General features: G+C 42.2%; 2 protein-coding genes across 2 annotated transcripts in view; both read left to right on the forward strand.

Annotated features, from left to right (window-relative positions):
- LOC124260480 (glycerophosphocholine cholinephosphodiesterase ENPP6-like) overlaps positions 1–2,231 on the forward strand; it is a 6,831-nt gene extending 4,600 nt beyond the window's left edge. The window contains exons 5-7 of the mRNA XM_046694811.1: positions 1,071–1,176; positions 1,593–1,733; positions 2,224–2,231. Of these exons, the coding sequence (XP_046550767.1) occupies positions 1,071–1,176; positions 1,593–1,733; positions 2,224–2,231 (255 nt within the window). The remainder of the gene's footprint in view (positions 1–1,070; positions 1,177–1,592; positions 1,734–2,223) is intronic.
- Positions 2,232–4,556: 2,325 nt separating this feature from the next.
- LOC124260492 lies at positions 4,557–16,295 on the forward strand. The gene is made up of 4 exons (XM_046694822.1): positions 4,557–4,789; positions 14,491–14,601; positions 15,248–15,377; positions 15,983–16,295. Exons 1-4 carry the CDS (start codon positions 4,735–4,737, stop codon positions 16,176–16,178), a joined length of 492 nt encoding a protein of 163 aa, XP_046550778.1. The 5' UTR covers positions 4,557–4,734; the 3' UTR covers positions 16,179–16,295.
- The last annotated feature ends 967 nt before the right edge of the window (positions 16,296–17,262 follow it).

Genomic DNA, 17,262 nt, shown 5'->3' on the forward strand with positions numbered 1-17,262 from the left:
CCCTCCAATCTTACTGGCTGCAAAGATGCCCTGGTATATTGATACGGTAGGAATCTCCTGGCCAAACTATGTTTGTTCTGTCTGCAGCGAATCCGCAATGTGGCACTCGTGAACATCCGGGTCAGAATCGGCCTTCAGCAACCCATGCTTGTCGTATGAGATGACTAACGGGGTCGGGTCGTCAGGCTCGCTGACTTGGGTGACGCATGTCACAGTATCCCAGTTGCGTAGATCGATGCTCATGATGTTGATAACTATATTGTCTGGTCCAGACTCGACCGCCTCTGTGGTGTAGTGGTTAGAGCGTCCGCCCGGAGAGCGGAAGGTCGCGGGTTCGATCCCCGACCGCGTCATACCAAAAGACGTTCAAATATGGCACTTGTTGGTCCCTGCCTGGCGCTCGGCATTAATGGGTACAACAAGGACTGGTCGGCCCGGAGTCAGTATAATGTGTCTGAATGGGGTATTCATGCTTCACTGCGGCATGGTATCTCAGTGGGCTAGCACTATAAAACCAGCTTACGTCTGGGCTAGTACAAGCAGCCACACAGACACATACACACGCATGCACGTCGTTATATGAGCGAAATATTCTCAAGCACGATGTTAAACCCAATTTCACCTCACCTCACCTGGTCCAGACTCGATTATTTACAGACCGCCACCATATAGCTTGAATATTGTTGATTGTTTCGTTAAACGACAAACAAATAGAAACCACACAATATCACACATTTCACAAATACGAACATTTAGTAACAAATACAATAAAAAGTCGGCAGTTGATGTATTAGTCTATATATTCAGTGAACTAACAACAAAATTTAAATTTGTCACTATCGAACCATGCTGACAAGGTTAATTCATCACTTCAGATACCACTGACGACATAACTGTTAAATTACATACATGAATGTTTTGGATATTATAACGCTGACTCGGATAAAATCCAGTTTGTACATCTCTGAACCGATGTAATTCATGTACGACAAATGTCTTTTGTTTTCAAAGAATCTGTTGACAAATTTATACACTAAACCTACTTTTGGTTTTGTTTCTTCACCCTTCAGCCCAACTTTGGTTACTACGCTTATGACACAGGACCAATGCTTGGCGAACACGGGTTTGATCCAGCGGAGTCCAACATGAGCGGAATATTCACAGCATTTGGACCAAGTAGGTTCAGTCAGTCAGTCTTTGAGCGACATGTTCTACAGACATAAGTGTAAAACTATAATAAAAGAAAAATACTCAGCGCAAAAAGTTTATTTTTTGCAGGCGAATGTGTTTCCAACAAGGCACGTGTCTGTCCAATTACACTATGTAATTATTTATTTCATAAAGCAGTCGTAGAATGCATACGTTAGCGTATCCTGATTCGGCTAAGGGTCGTAACTCTGCACCAGATGTCCCGTGACTCTGTCTGAAAGGCACAGTAACGGTGAAAATTGCATGGACAGCGCAATAATGCCGGAACAGGATGGAACAAATTATTTGTTTCCAAATATATTTGTATCTAAAAAAGTCAAATTTTATATAGCTACTTGAATGGTAAAGAAATAATCACTATATCATGTTTGTGTCGTTGTCAGGTTTTGTCCCCGGTGTGACGTCAGAGAAGCTCTCCAACGTCAACCTATACCAGATAATGTGTGAGATCCTCAGCATCGAGCCTCGTTCTCACAATGGGACGTGGTCACATGTCAGTCACATGGTCAAAGATGTATCCGGAAGTCAGCCATTGCAGAGTGCACTAACAGTAGTTGTGCTCTGTATCATCGTGACTTTTTTGAACACCCAGTGTCTTTCAAATAAATGACACTAAGGCATACATCAATAGTCACACACCTGATCGTTCAAATGGCCTACATCATCAGCTCTGTAATTGGTTTAGGCAACAACATAATTATTACAGCAATAAATATCAGAATACATGTTGGTTTGAAGTCATAGAAATAAAATACATCAAATACATCATACTCGTTCAGTTATTCTGATACATAGAGAATCTCGACCCAAATGTCTACTGATATCAATTATCAACACGAGTTGATAAAGTTACAAATATTGCCGAGGATATTTTTACTTTTATCAACGAGTGTTGATATAATTGATATTAGTAGACACGAGGGCGATATTCTATTTATCATCAAAAATCATTCTAAATTAGTTTTCATTGAAAAATGTACCTCTCTGAACACTATACTACCATTAATCTTGCAGTGCAGTGACGGCATAACATTGTCATGTTATCAAGTTGATGACGTCATAGCATTGTCAGGGCATTGTAGAAAATCTACTGTCAAAGGGGATATCTCCAAGGAGATATCGTATGTTATTACCCACGAGTGTCGTATCGCGTTGACCTGTGTCGTAACGACTTGACCTGAGATTCTAACGATTTGATTGGATAACCGATGACCTCTCAATTAGGTCACATTCTGACGTAACTATTTTTTCATTCATAACAAACACGTGAATTCATTCATTCTGCAACTTAAATGCATTGTGGGAATGTAAACATTGCGAACGTTGCCGTGTCGCTGTTTAATTGTCAGTCGAACTGAGACTTTATATCTGTCGAAAAACATATACGCAATGTTTCCACCAGTGATGTTAGCCGAATGAAGCAACTGCAAACCAAGAAACGGGGTGCTACGTAGTAGTTTACTGTAGGAGGCTGTACGAGGCGATGACAACTGACATGCATCGTGACGTCGGTTACCAAGGCAGTGACGTCATTACAGTGTGATGTCATGCAAATATTGTACTACAGTACAAAACTCTTCCGCAACCTCTTTATGAAACCGACACTCTTTTGTCAATTTAATGCATGTAAGACGTGGGTAATAAATGAAATACCACACTCGGTCTCATTACATACGAATTATACGAAACTCGTGACCTTCCTATGGTATCTGACCTCGCTTTCGCTCGGTCAGAATGCCATAGGAAATCACAATTCCTTATAATTAATACGAACTTCGAAAGATCAGGCGATTCTCTATATCTCACACATGCGATATCTCATGTGGAACCAAGTTTTGGATGATACTATTATATATTCAATGGTTATTTTGAAAGTGGTGTAACGTATCTTAAAGGGTTTTCACCCCCGGGTTGGAATCCTCACTTAGTGAAACCCACAGCTGTGCCTTTTGCAGTATGTAGCTGGAATGACACTAGGATGGCCCAGTAGTTGGCTATTCACTCTGGAGACGTGGGTTCGATTCCCGCATGACTGAACCTCGTTCTTTAGATGTTGTCAGCAGCGGGGGCCTGCGATAAACCTGTGAATCAAGCGTCCTATACATTTATAGAAGTTTACGGAATCTTTGCTTAATCTTCCCCACAAATCCTTCACCACCGTCAACATCTATCACAAACACACGCAAAGGCCAGTCATTAATCAAAATAAGAAATTCAATCAGACACACTTTTGTCAGTGGTGCCTTACTGTTTTGAAATGTCATCTCCCATAAAGGCTGTAAGGGCGTCAGCAGCTGTAATTCTGGTAACAAATCATTTGAACAAGAGTGCTATGTTGTTTTTCGAATCTTCGTAGTGAGAGATTGCCCTATAATGTTGTAATATTTAGACACGCAATGTCTGAAAAGTAAAATGATAGAACCGTTACATCAGTCACTTATTTATATCTATTGAACACAAACGCTATATGATTACGGTCTGTCAATAAGGGAGCCTGGACCAGACAATCATGTGATGGACATCTTGAGCATCGATCTACACAATTTGGATACCATGACATGCATCAGCCAAGTCCCTGACCGCCCGACTCAAGTATTATTATTATATGATATTTATATAGCGCACATATCCAGGCAACTGGTGCTTGCTCAAGGCGCTGGTATTTTTTCCCTCGATCATTGGATGTCAATCTCAACGGCACATCGTATTATCAGTCTCAATTCCCTGGGGAGCATACAACTCTTGCAGCCACTTGGCGCACCGAGTTATTGTGGCCTTCTCATCCTAACGAGGTACCCATTCACAGCTGGGTGGACTGGGACACATAGTCACAGTACTTTGTCCAAGTTCACTGCACGTTGCTGTACCCGCAACTTGGTGTTTGCATGTATTCATGGGGCCACCATCTGGTCATATACCAACGGATTCATGGGTTCTTGTAAGTGCACAGGGATGTGTACTGTGCAGTAGGGGTTGTGACAACACTGAAAGAGTCTGCACACAAAGTTGACTCCAAGGTTTTTACACCCGGTCACAGGTGGGCTCGATCCCGACACCTCAAGCTCGCTGGATCACTAGCCTGGCACCTTAGCCAGCTCGCCCACCGCGCCCCAAGTAGCCCTTTTTACGACAAGCATGGGTGGCTGAAGACCAATCTTCACGGGTGAACTAAATATTATTTTTAACTTCTTGGTTTAGTTAGCGTTTATTTTTATCTGATTGCTGTCCCGAAGCATAATGGTACGCCGATTCAGGGCAGCACGCGGGAACTGATAAGGTCGTGGGAGAATACAGTTGGTATCTTCTTCAGAACTTCACATCTGATTTTATCTTAAGTTTTTGTCACATAAGAATCACCGTGAACATATGTTTAAATGGTAAAACTATCAGATACCTCAACCCATAAGTTACATCTAATCGACGGAAATTACTATCAATGAAAACTGCACCGTTTCAAGAGAAACGTTAAACGTGATGATTCGCTTCTCGCGAGACTATGAGACTTCTGGATAAGCTGTTTTCAAAATGGCGTCGAAGACTGCGTTCATTGTATTGGCTGTGTCGACGTTGTGTGTGGCAGGTGAGTGTTTGTTTAAAGGCAGAATCATGTGTCATTATGTCTAATTTGCATAACAACCGGAATTGCCTATTTTGTTCCTACCACCCATGCGTCCTCTCCTTTCCGCCCCTTCTACACCCGTGAAGGTCCGGGTTGCTTGTAGTAAGAGGCGACTAACGGGATCGGGTGGTCAGGCTCGCTGGTTTGGTTGACACATGTCATCGGCTCCCAATTGCGCAGATCGATGCTCATGCTGTTGATCACTGGATTGTCTGGTCCAGACTCGATTATTTACAGACCGCCTCATATAGCTGGAATATTGCTGAGTGCGGCGTAAAACTAAACTCACTCACTCACTCACTCACTCATTCATCCACTCACCCACTCACTCACTCACTCACTCACCCTTCTACCATATTGTGTGGCCTTTTATCCCCATCATCTCTTTAGCTTTGGTAATCACCCTCCCTCCCTACCTTTGTTTTTTTGTATTAATGTATTTTGTTCCTTTTTGCTTACTCAGCCTCGTGACACATTGTTCTGTATAAACAACCTCAATATTTTATCGGTTCCCTTTGCTTATGACTCATAGCTGTTATTATTTCGGGACACGCCATGATTATGCCGTCTGTGGTGTTTACAGTATTTTAGGTCGGTCCTCGGCTGTGCGATATTTTTCACCTCAGCGAACCGTTTACCAATCTTATTAAACTCCACCTTAACCGCCCAAAAAGTGTTTGTTTTCTTCTTTATTGTGTGTATGGAGGTCTAGCAGATTGCAGAAATATTGGTACAATAGTTGATAAGAGCCAGGCTGAAAGGTCATCTCAGTAACCCTTTACTGACCAGCCTCCCAGTGCTCGTCCCTATTCCCCATTCACTGCCCACACACTTCCAACACCCTAAATTCTCCGTTGAATTTAATCAAGACTTCAACAGAACGAGGCAATACAATACAGTGCGTGTAGTTGTTCTGCTCGGATTGTTGGTCGCGTTTGTCTCCCTGAGATACCAGATTCATGGTACCTCAAACTTGTCTCCCCATTGGGAATGTGGCTAAGACAATGTCCCTTATACCTCCTCCCTGTCGCTCTATTGGGATATCAGCCTGTCTCCCCATTGTAAATGTGGTTACGATGAGGTCCTTGATACCTGAAACTTGTCTCCCCATTGTAAATGTGGTTACGATGAGGTCCTTGATACCTGAAACTTGTCTCCCCATTGTAAATGTGGTTACGATGATGTACTTGATACCTGAAACTTGTCTCCTCATTTAAATGTGGTTACGATGATGTACTTGATACCTGAAACTTGTCTCTCCATTGTAAATGTGGTTACGATGATGTACTTGATACCTGAAACTTGTCTCCCCATTGTAAATGTAGTTACGACGATGTCCTTGATACCTCATACTTGTCTCTCCTTTGTAAATGTGGTTACGATGATGTCCTTGGTACCTCAAACTTGTCTCTCCATTGTAAATGTGGTAACGATGATGTACTTGATACCTGAAACTTGTCTCCCCTTTGTAAATGTGGTAACGATGATGTACTTGATACCTCAAACTTGTCTCTCCACTGTGAATGTGGTTACGATGATGTCCTTGGTACCTCAAACTTGTCTCTCCATTGTAAATGTGGTTACGATGATGTACTTGATACCTGAAACTTGTCTCTCCATTGTAAATGTGGTTACGATGATGTACTTGATACCTGAAACTTGTCTCCCCATTGTAAATGTGGTTACGATGATGTCCTTGGTACCTCAAACTTGTCTCTCCATTGTAAATGTGGTTACGATGATGTACTTGATACCTGAAACTTGTCTCTCCATTGGAAATGTGGTTACGATGATGTACTTGATACCTGAAACTTGTCTCCCCATTGTAAATGTGGTTACGACGATGTCCTTGATACCTCATACTTGTCTCTCCATTGTAAATGTGGTTACGATGATGTCCTTGGTACCTCAAACTTGTCTCCCCTTTGTAAATGTGGTAACGATGATGTACTTGATACCTGAAACTTGACTCTCCACTGTAAATGTGGTAACGATGATGTCCTTGGTACCTCAAACTTGTCTCCCCATTGTAAATGTGGTTACGACGATGTCCTTGATACCTCATACTTGTCTCTCCATTGTAAATGTGGTTACGATGATGAACTTGATACCTGAAACTTGTCTCTCAATTGTAAATGTGGTTACGACGATGTACTTGATACCTGAAACTTGTCTCCCCATTGTAAATGTAGTTACGACGATGTCCTTGATACCTCATACTTGTCTCTCCATTGTAAATGTGGTTACGATGATGTCCTTGGTACCTCAAACTTGTCTCCCCTTTGTAAATGTGGTAACGATGATGTACTTGATACCTGAAACTTGTCTCTCCACTGTAAATGTGGTTACGATGATGTCCTTGGTACCTCAAACTTGTCTCTCCATTGTAAATGTGGTTACGATGATCTCCTTGGTACCTCAAACTTGTCTCTCCATTGTAAATGTGGTAACGATGATGTACTTGATACCTGAAACTTGTCTCCCCTTTGTAAATGTGGTAACGATGATGTCCTTGGTACCGCAAACTTGTCTCCCCTTTGTAAATGTGGTAACGATGATGTCCTTGGTACCTCAAACTTGTCTCTCCATTGTAAATGTGGTAGCGATGATGTCCTTGGTACCTCAAACTTGTCTCCCCATTGTAAATGTGGTTACGATGAGGTCCTTGATACCTGAAACTTGTCTCCCCATTGTAAATGTGGTTACGATGATGTACTTGATACCTGAAACTTGTCTCCCCATTTAAATGTGGTTACGATGATGTACTTGATACCTGAAACTTGTCTCTCCATTGTAAATGTGGTTACGATGATGTCCTTGATACCTGAAACTTGTCTCCCCATTGTAAATGTAGTTACGACGATGTCCTTGATACCTCATACTTGTCTCTCCATTGTAAATGTGGTTACGATGATGTCCTTGGTACCTCAAACTTGTCTCTCCATTGTAAATGTGGTAACGATGATGTACTTGATACCTGAAACTTGTCTCTCCATTGTAAATGTGGTTACGATGATGTACTTGATACCTCAAACTTGTCTCTCCATTGTAAATGTGGTTACGATGATCTCCTTGGTACCTCAAACTTGTCTCTCCATTGTAAATGTGGTAACGATGATGTACTTGATACCTGAAACTTGTCTCTCCATTGTAAATGTGGTAACGATGATGTACTTGATACCTCAAACTTGTCTCTCCACTGTGAATGTGGTTACGATGATGTCCTTGGTACCTCAAACTTGTCTCCCCATTGTAAATGTGGTTACGACGATGTCCTTGATACCTCATACTTGTCTCTCCATTGTAAATGTGGTAACGATGATGTACTTGATACCTGAAACTTGTCTCTCCATTGTAAATGTGGTTACGATGATGTACTTGATACCTGAAACTTGTCTCCCCATTGTAAATGTAGTTACGACGATGTCCTTGATACCTCATACTTGTCTCTCCATTGTAAATGTGGTTACGATGATGTCCTTGGTACCTCAAACTTGTCTCCCCTTTGTAAATGTGGTAACGATGATGTACTTGATACCTGAAACTTGTCTCTCCACTGTAAATGTGGTTACGATGATGTCCTTGGTACCTCAAACTTGTCTCCCCATTATAAATGTGGTTACGACGATGTCCTTGATACCTCATACTTGTCTCTCCATTGTAAATGTGGTTACGATGATGTACTTGATACCTGAAACTTGTCTCTCCATTGTAAATGTGGTTACGACGATGTCCTTGATACCTCATACTTGTCTCTCCATTGTAAATGTGGTTACGATGATGTCCTTGGTACCTCAAACTTGTCTCCCCTTTGTAAATGTGGTAACGATGATGTACTTGATACCTGAAACTTGACTCTCCACTGTAAATGTGGTAACGATGATGTCCTTGGTACCTCAAACTTGTCTCCCCATTGTAAATGTGGTTACGACGATGTCCTTGATACCTCATACTTGTCTCTCCATTGTAAATGTGGTTACGATGATGAACTTGATACCTGAAACTTGTCTCTCAATTGTAAATGTGGTTACGACGATGTACTTGATACCTGAAACTTGTCTCCCCATTGTAAATGTAGTTACGACGATGTCCTTGATACCTCATACTTGTCTCTCCATTGTAAATGTGGTTACGATGATGTCCTTGGTACCTCAAACTTGTCTCCCCTTTGTAAATGTGGTAACGATGATGTACTTGATACCTGAAACTTGTCTCTCCACTGTAAATGTGGTTACGATGATGTCCTTGGTACCTCAAACTTGTCTCTCCATTGTAAATGTGGTTACGATGATCTCCTTGGTACCTCAAACTTGTCTCTCCATTGTAAATGTGGTAACGATGATGTACTTGATACCTGAAACTTGTCTCCCCTTTGTAAATGTGGTAACGATGATGTCCTTGGTACCGCAAACTTGTCTCCCCTTTGTAAATGTGGTAACGATGATGTCCTTGGTACCTCAAACTTGTCTCTCCATTGTAAATGTGGTAGCGATGATGTCCTTGGTACCTCAAACTTGTCTCCCCATTGTAAATGTGGTTACGATGAGGTCCTTGATACCTGAAACTTGTCTCCCCATTGTAAATGTGGTTACGATGATGTACTTGATACCTGAAACTTGTCTCCCCATTTAAATGTGGTTACGATGATGTACTTGATACCTGAAACTTGTCTCTCCATTGTAAATGTGGTTACGATGATGTCCTTGATACCTGAAACTTGTCTCCCCATTGTAAATGTAGTTACGACGATGTCCTTGATACCTCATACTTGTCTCTCCATTGTAAATGTGGTTACGATGATGTCCTTGGTACCTCAAACTTGTCTCTCCATTGTAAATGTGGTAACGATGATGTACTTGATACCTGAAACTTGTCTCTCCATTGTAAATGTGGTTACGATGATGTACTTGATACCTCAAACTTGTCTCTCCATTGTAAATGTGGTTACGATGATCTCCTTGGTACCTCAAACTTGTCTCTCCATTGTAAATGTGGTAACGATGATGTACTTGATACCTGAAACTTGTCTCTCCATTGTAAATGTGGTAACGATGATGTACTTGATACCTCAAACTTGTCTCTCCACTGTGAATGTGGTTACGATGATGTCCTTGGTACCTCAAACTTGTCTCCCCATTGTAAATGTGGTTACGACGATGTCCTTGATACCTCATACTTGTCTCTCCATTGTAAATGTGGTAACGATGATGTACTTGATACCTGAAACTTGTCTCTCCATTGTAAATGTGGTTACGATGATGTACTTGATACCTGAAACTTGTCTCCCCATTGTAAATGTAGTTACGACGATGTCCTTGATACCTCATACTTGTCTCTCCATTGTAAATGTGGTTACGATGATGTCCTTGGTACCTCAAACTTGTCTCCCCTTTGTAAATGTGGTAACGATGATGTACTTGATACCTGAAACTTGTCTCTCCACTGTAAATGTGGTTACGATGATGTCCTTGGTACCTCAAACTTGTCTCCCCATTATAAATGTGGTTACGACGATGTCCTTGATACCTCATACTTGTCTCTCCATTGTAAATGTGGTTACGATGATGTACTTGATACCTGAAACTTGTCTCTCCATTGTAAATGTGGTAACGATGATGTACTTGATACCTGAAACTTGTCTCCCCATTGTAAATGTAGTTACGACGATGTCCTTGATACCTCATACTTGTCTCTCCATTGTAAATGTGGTTACGATGATGTCCTTGGTACCTCAAACTTGTCTCTCCATTGTAAATGTGGTTACGATGATGTACTTGATACCTGAAACTTGTCTCCCCATTGTAAATGTGGTTACGATGATGTCCTTGGTACCTCAAACTTGTCTCTCCATTGTAAATGTGGTTACGATGATCTCCTTGGTACCTCAAACTTGTCTCTCCATTGTAAATGTGGTAACGATGATGTACTTGATACCTGAAACTTGTCTCTCCATTGTAAATGTGGTAACGATGATGTCCTTGGTACCGCAAACTTGTCTCCCCTTTGTAAATGTGGTTACGATGATGTCCTTGGTACCTCAAACTTGTCTCTCCATTGTAAATGTGGTAGCGATGATGTCCTTGGTACCTCAAACTTGTCTCCCTTTGTAAATGTGGTTACAATGATCTCCTTGGTACCTAAAACTTGTCTCCCCATTGTAAATGTGGTTACGATGATCTCCTTGGTCCCTCAAACTTGTCTCTCCATTGTAAATGTGGTTACGATGATCTCCTTGATACCTCATACTTGTCTCTCCACTGTAAATGTGGTTACGATGATGTCCTTGGTACCTCATACTTGTCTCTCCACTGTAAATGTGGTTACGATGATGTCCTTGGTACCTCAAACTTGTCTCACCTTTGTAAATGTGGTTACGATGATGTCCTTGGTACCTCAAACTTGTCTCTCCATTGTAAATGTGGTAACGATGATGTACTTGATACCTGAAACTTGTCTCTCCATTGTAAATGTGGCAACGATGATGTACTTGATACCTCAAACTTGTCTCTCCACTGTGAATGTGGTTACGATGATGTCCTTGGTACCTCAAACTTGTCTCCCCATTGTAAATGTGGTTACGACGATGTCCTTGATACCTCATACTTGTCTCTCCATTGTAAATGTGGTTACGATGATGTACTTGATACCTTAAACTTGTCTCTCCATTGTAAATGTGGTTACGATGATGTACTTGATACCTGAAACTTGTCTCCCCATTGTAAATGTAGTTACGACGATGTCCTTGATACCTCATACTTGTCTCTCCATTGTAAATGTGGTTACGATGATGTCCTTGGTACCTCAAACTTGTCTCCCCTTTGTAAATGTGGTAACGATGATGTACTTGATACCTGAAACTTGTCTCTCCACTGTAAATGTGGTTACGATGATGTCCTTGGTACCTCAAACTTGTCTCCCCATTATAAATGTGGTTACGACGATGTCCTTGATACCTCATACTTGTCTCTCCATTGTAAATGTGGTTACGATGATGTACTTGATACCTGAAACTTGTCTCTCCATTGTAAATGTGGTAACGATGATGTACTTGATACCTGAAACTTGTCTCCCCATTGTAAATGTAGTTACGACGATGTCCTTGATACCTCATACTTGTCTCTCCATTGTAAATGTGGTTACGATGATGTCCTTGGTACCTCAAACTTGTCTCCCCTTTGTAAATGTGGTAACGATGATGTACTTGATACCTGAAACTTGTCTCCCCATTGTAAATGTGGTTACGATGATGTCCTTGGTACCTCAAACTTGTCTCTCCATTGTAAATGTGGTTACGATGATCTCCTTGGTACCTCAAACTTGTCTCTCCATTGTAAATGTGGTAACGATGATGTACTTGATACCTGAAACTTGTCTCTCCATTGTAAATGTGGTAACGATGATGTCCTTGGTACCGCAAACTTGTCTCCCCTTTGTAAATGTGGTTACGATGATGTCCTTGGTACCTCAAACTTGTCTCTCCATTGTAAATGTGGTAGCGATGATGTCCTTGGTACCTCAAACTTGTCTCCCCTTTGTAAATGTGGTTACAATGATCTCCTTGGTACCTAAAACTTGTCTCCCCATTGTAAATGTGGTTACGATGATCTCCTTGGTCCCTCAAACTTGTCTCTCCATTGTAAATGTGGTTACGATGATCTCCTTGATACCTCATACTTGTCTCTCCACTGTAAATGTGGTTACGATGATGTCCTTGGTACCTCATACTTGTCTCTCCACTGTAAATGTGGTTACGATGATGTCCTTGGTACCTCAAACTTGTCTCTCCATTGTAAATGTGGTTACGATGATCTCCTTGGTACCTCAAACTTGTCTCTCCATTGTAAATGTGGTAACGATGATGTACTTGATACCTCAAACTTGTCTCTCCATTGTAAATGTGGTAACGATGATGTCCTTGGTACCGCAAACTTGTCTCCCCTTTGTAAATGTGGTTACGATGATGTCCTTGGTACCTCAAACTTGTCTCTCCATTGTAAATGTGGTAGCGATGATGTCCTTGGTACCTCAAACTTGTCTCCCCTTTGTAAATGTGGTTACAATGATCTCCTTGGTACCTAAAACTTGTCTCCCCATTGTAAATGTGGTTACGATGATCTCCTTGGTCCCTCAAACTTGTCTCTCCATTGTAAATGTGGTTACGATGATCTCCTTGATACCTCATACTTGTCTCTCCACTGTAAATGTGGTTACGATGATGTCCTTGGTACCTCATACTTGTCTCTCCACTGTAAATGTGGTAACGATGATGTACGTGATACCTCAAACTTGTCTCACCTTTGTAAATGTGGTTACGATGATGTCCTTGGTACCTGAAACTTGTCTCTCCATTGTAAATGTGGTTACGATGATCTCCTTGGTACCTCAAACTTGTCTCCCCTTTGTAAATGTGGTTACGATGATGTCCTTGGTACCTCAAACTTGTCTCCCCATTGTAAATGTGGTAACGATGATGTCCTTGGTACCTCAAACTTGTCTCTCCATTGTAAATGTGGTAACGATGATGTCCTTGGTACCTCAAACTTGTCTCTCCATTGTAAATGTGGTAACGATGATGTCCTTGATACCTCAAACTTGTCTCTCCATTGTAAATGTGGTAACGATGATGTCCTTGGTACCTCAAACTTGTCTCCCCTTTGTAAATGTGGTTACGATGATGTCCTCGGTACCGCAAACTTGTGTCCCCATTGTAAATGCAGTTACGATGATGTCCTTGGCACCTCAAACTTGTGTCCCCATTGTAAATGTGGTAACGATGATGTCCTTTGTACCTCAAACTTGTCTCCCCACTGTAAATGTGGTTACGATGATGTCCTTGGTACCTCAAACTTGTCTCCCTATTAGGAATGTGTTTAAGGCAAGATCCCTGTTGCCTCCAAGTTACCTCACCGTTGGGATTATCGGTAAGATAAAGTCCCTTTCACCTCATGCTTGTCTCCCAGAAGCGGTGCCGGACATGAACACATGGCAACACCTCATGTCTCCTCGGGCGGTGGGGTGGCCTAGTGGTTGAAGCGTTCGCTCGTCACGTCGAAGACCCGGGTTCGATTCCTCATATGGGTATAATGTGTGAAGCCCATTTCTGGTAATATTGCTGGAATATCGCTAAAAGCGGCGTAACACTAAACTCACTCACTCACTCATGTCTCCTTGTTGGATTTGTGCAGGCCAGAGTGAGTGAGTGAGTGTATGAGCGATAAGCATCGATATAGGCCCCTTTTAGCAGTGTTTCAGGAATATCACAGCAGAACCCGGTCTTTCAGGGTGGTGTGGGAATGCCTTGACCAACTTGTTCTATGTTACATCTAAGCCAAGTTTCCTGGTCAAACGAGATTCTACGAGAGTTTGTCTGAGAAACAGCAGATAACATTATCAATGATGTCGCTCACTAATATTCTATATCTAATGGACTAGTCTAGTCCGAGCTAATGTGACATGTTGGACTCTACGATTTCTCAAAACGAACTGGGACATAAATATATTTAAGTACATACAAAAAACATCCGGGATATAATTTTACGACTTCGCAGATCCTTGAATCTAGAGGCTGCGGGCAAGACGGTTGGGTACAATGTGTGAAGCCCATTTCTTGTGTTTTGACTTTGTGAAACGCAGAACTAATGCTCGGTATTTCCTATTTACAGGTGTGCTGTTGGTGTATTTCACCGCCCTGAAATCACCGGATGTCAGTGTGGATGTTCACGCACGAGCTGCGGCAACTACAATTAAAGCAGCCACGACCACTCCAAAACCAGGTCAGTTTATTTGTCTGTGTGTCTTTCTCTGTGTGTCTTTCTCTGTGTGTTTGCGTTTGTGTTTGGTTAGTTCCCATGAATTAGAATTGTAAAGCACAGGAGTGAGCTTGGCCCGGTGATCTTAAACAATGGCCATTCTATGTTTTTACGGTTAGGTCTAACATTGCCTGCAGTGACTTACGCCTACACTTTTGAAAGGAGCTCAGTCAGGCCTACTGGTCTACTCACTGGACACCATCATTTGGGAGGAGACCTTGTCATCATGAACCTTATTGTTTTTGTTTTTCTTTGATGTCTAAATGTTCTGTTACAGCATACAACTAAAATTACCAAATATTAAATCCTCGTCCAGAAAATCCCGAGTGACAGACACAGAGAAAAGGAACAGACATATTTTGACAGACACGGTCGGCAAAGCCACAGACATTCATAAACACCCACAGACGGACAGACACACGGACTGACAGGCTGACAGGCTGACAGAGGAAGGGTAATTCAAACTTGATACTTAACCTACTACCACAGTGAACTGGACTAATAGACAGACATTCCATGTCACCCATCACAGATTATCTCCCCTTCTCGATACACAACACAGATTATCTCCCCTTCTCGAATACGAACACTAATGCCTTACCTATTACAGTCGTGTGTTACCACTGCACTGATCTCAGCTGCTACACGTCTCCCGTGAGCTCCAACTGTGTCGGCAACAACACCTACTGCATCTCCGAAGTTACCGACCACAGCAACGGCAACCGAGACATCATCAAAGGGTACAAAACATCAAACATTGTAATTCATCTGTTCCTAAAATATAAATAATTTATTTGATCAATGGGTAAGGAAAGCCTAACGTGACTAAAGCAAGGGAGAAAACTCTGTATAGTAAGCCGCCGTTTTTCGCCATGTGAAGGAGGTGTAGTATTTGAGAACATATTTTTGTGGCTTCATGTGGTCAGGAAGGCTTGGAGGAATTAGAGGCAATCTACACTGAAATAGTATTGAAAGCGGCGTAAAACCAAACTCACTCACACATGTTCAATGACATTCAATTCAAATGATCCCAGAGATGTTCGAAGTGATAACTCTCTTTTGCCCGGTAGTTTACATGACATCAGGTAAAGGACCCAGTGATGCAGATCTTTACAGTGTAGTTGAAACAAACGAGTACGGGTATGGCGTCGGTATATCTAGAAACACAATCTCGGTGGACCGGATTCGAAGCCACGATCATAGGTTTGTTGCGTGTCCAAGGGACGCAACTCTGCTCGTGACGACTGGACCCTCGTGCCGAACCTTAGCTAAAATCACATACCTGTCACAGGCCTTTTAATAGTGTGACTAAAACAAATTTATCTGTATATCTATCAACTTCCAGATGTGCCTCACTAACACAGTGCCAGCAGAGTTACTCCGCCACCCGAGCCCAGCCTCGTTGTCTTGGTATTGACCACCAGGTGTCAGGCTATGCGATCACGTGCTCCTTCTGTTGCAAGGGAGATAACTGCAACAGGGGCCCTCACCTAACGCCAACTGAAGGAGTCCCATTCGTGGGGAAGGCGATCGTTGGATAGATGAATTGGATAACATTCAAATATTTGTACATCTTTAGTAACGAGGAATTATTTGTAGATTCTGTTATTACAACCCGTACTTCAATATTAATAAAAAAAATACCCAGTTCTAGTGCAGAGCGCGTCAGCTTGCAGATCGGACGGTCTGTGGTTCGATTCCCGCCCGCGTCATACCAAAAGACATTCAACGATGGTACTTGATGTTTCCTTGCCCTATACACGACATTAATAGGGTCTCATGGTCTCTCAGTGGTCTAGCACTATAAAACAGCAGCACACACACGCACGCCCGCATGCACGCTGTCAGTGATTAGTCAGGTTAGAATATGCCCCGGCAGACTGTGGTTAAGCCCGTATGTGGTTCTTTGCTCATGATATCGACCACTGGTTTGTCAGACCAAAACTCAACAACTAAAGGTCACCATAATTTAGCTGGAATGCAAGCGGCTGAACGAAAAAGAATGCACGCACGTTGGTAGCCCAAACTGTTGTGGGACCCTTTATGACGACACATAATTATGACGTCATATCCATATGACGTAATATTGGGTAATACGGCGTTTGCCAAATAATATCTCCACTTTTTGGCAGGAATTAGTCAATCTGGTTCAAAACGAGAGTACGATAACAGGATTATTTCCATCATATCTATCGTTCAGTATATTCGCCAGCTATACAAACCAAGCACAGGAACGATCTTTTATTACATAGACAACATCTTTATTGCAATAGATGTGACGTTTCGGTGTAGATGCTAACACCGTTATCGACCAAGTAGAGTGAGTGAGTGATTTTAGTTTTACGCCGCACTCAGCAATATTCCAGCTATATGGCGGCGGCCTGTAAATAATCGAGTCTGGACCAGACAATCCAGTGATCAACAGCATGAGCATCGATCTGCGCAATTCGGAACCGATGACATGTGTCAACCAAGTCAGCGAGCCTAACCACCCAATCCCGTTAGTCGCCTCTTACAAGCATAGTCGCCTTTTGTGGCAAGCGTGGGTTGCTGAAGACCAATTCTACCCCGGATCTTCACGGGCCTCGACCAAGTAGAACCCAACACTATGAACAAGTAGAATAT

This window comes from Haliotis rubra, unplaced genomic scaffold, assembly GCF_003918875.1.
Source record: "Haliotis rubra isolate DU_JTF1 unplaced genomic scaffold, ASM391887v1 Scf765, whole genome shotgun sequence".
Taxonomy (NCBI): domain Eukaryota; kingdom Metazoa; phylum Mollusca; class Gastropoda; order Lepetellida; family Haliotidae; genus Haliotis; species Haliotis rubra.

What these genes read in the sequence shown, in the direction of transcription:
- LOC124260492 (XM_046694822.1), top strand. Translation starts at nt 4,735, where the DNA reads ATGGCGTCGAAGACTGCGTTCATTGTATTGGCTGTGTCGACGTTGTGT. An exon ending in CACGACCACTCCAAAACCAG is followed by an intron (nt 14,602 to 15,247) that starts GTCAGTTTATTT and finishes TACCTATTACAG; the next exon opens with TCGTGTGTTACCACTGCACT. An exon ending in AACCGAGACATCATCAAAGG is followed by an intron (nt 15,378 to 15,982) that starts GTACAAAACATC and finishes ATCAACTTCCAG; the next exon opens with ATGTGCCTCACTAACACAGT.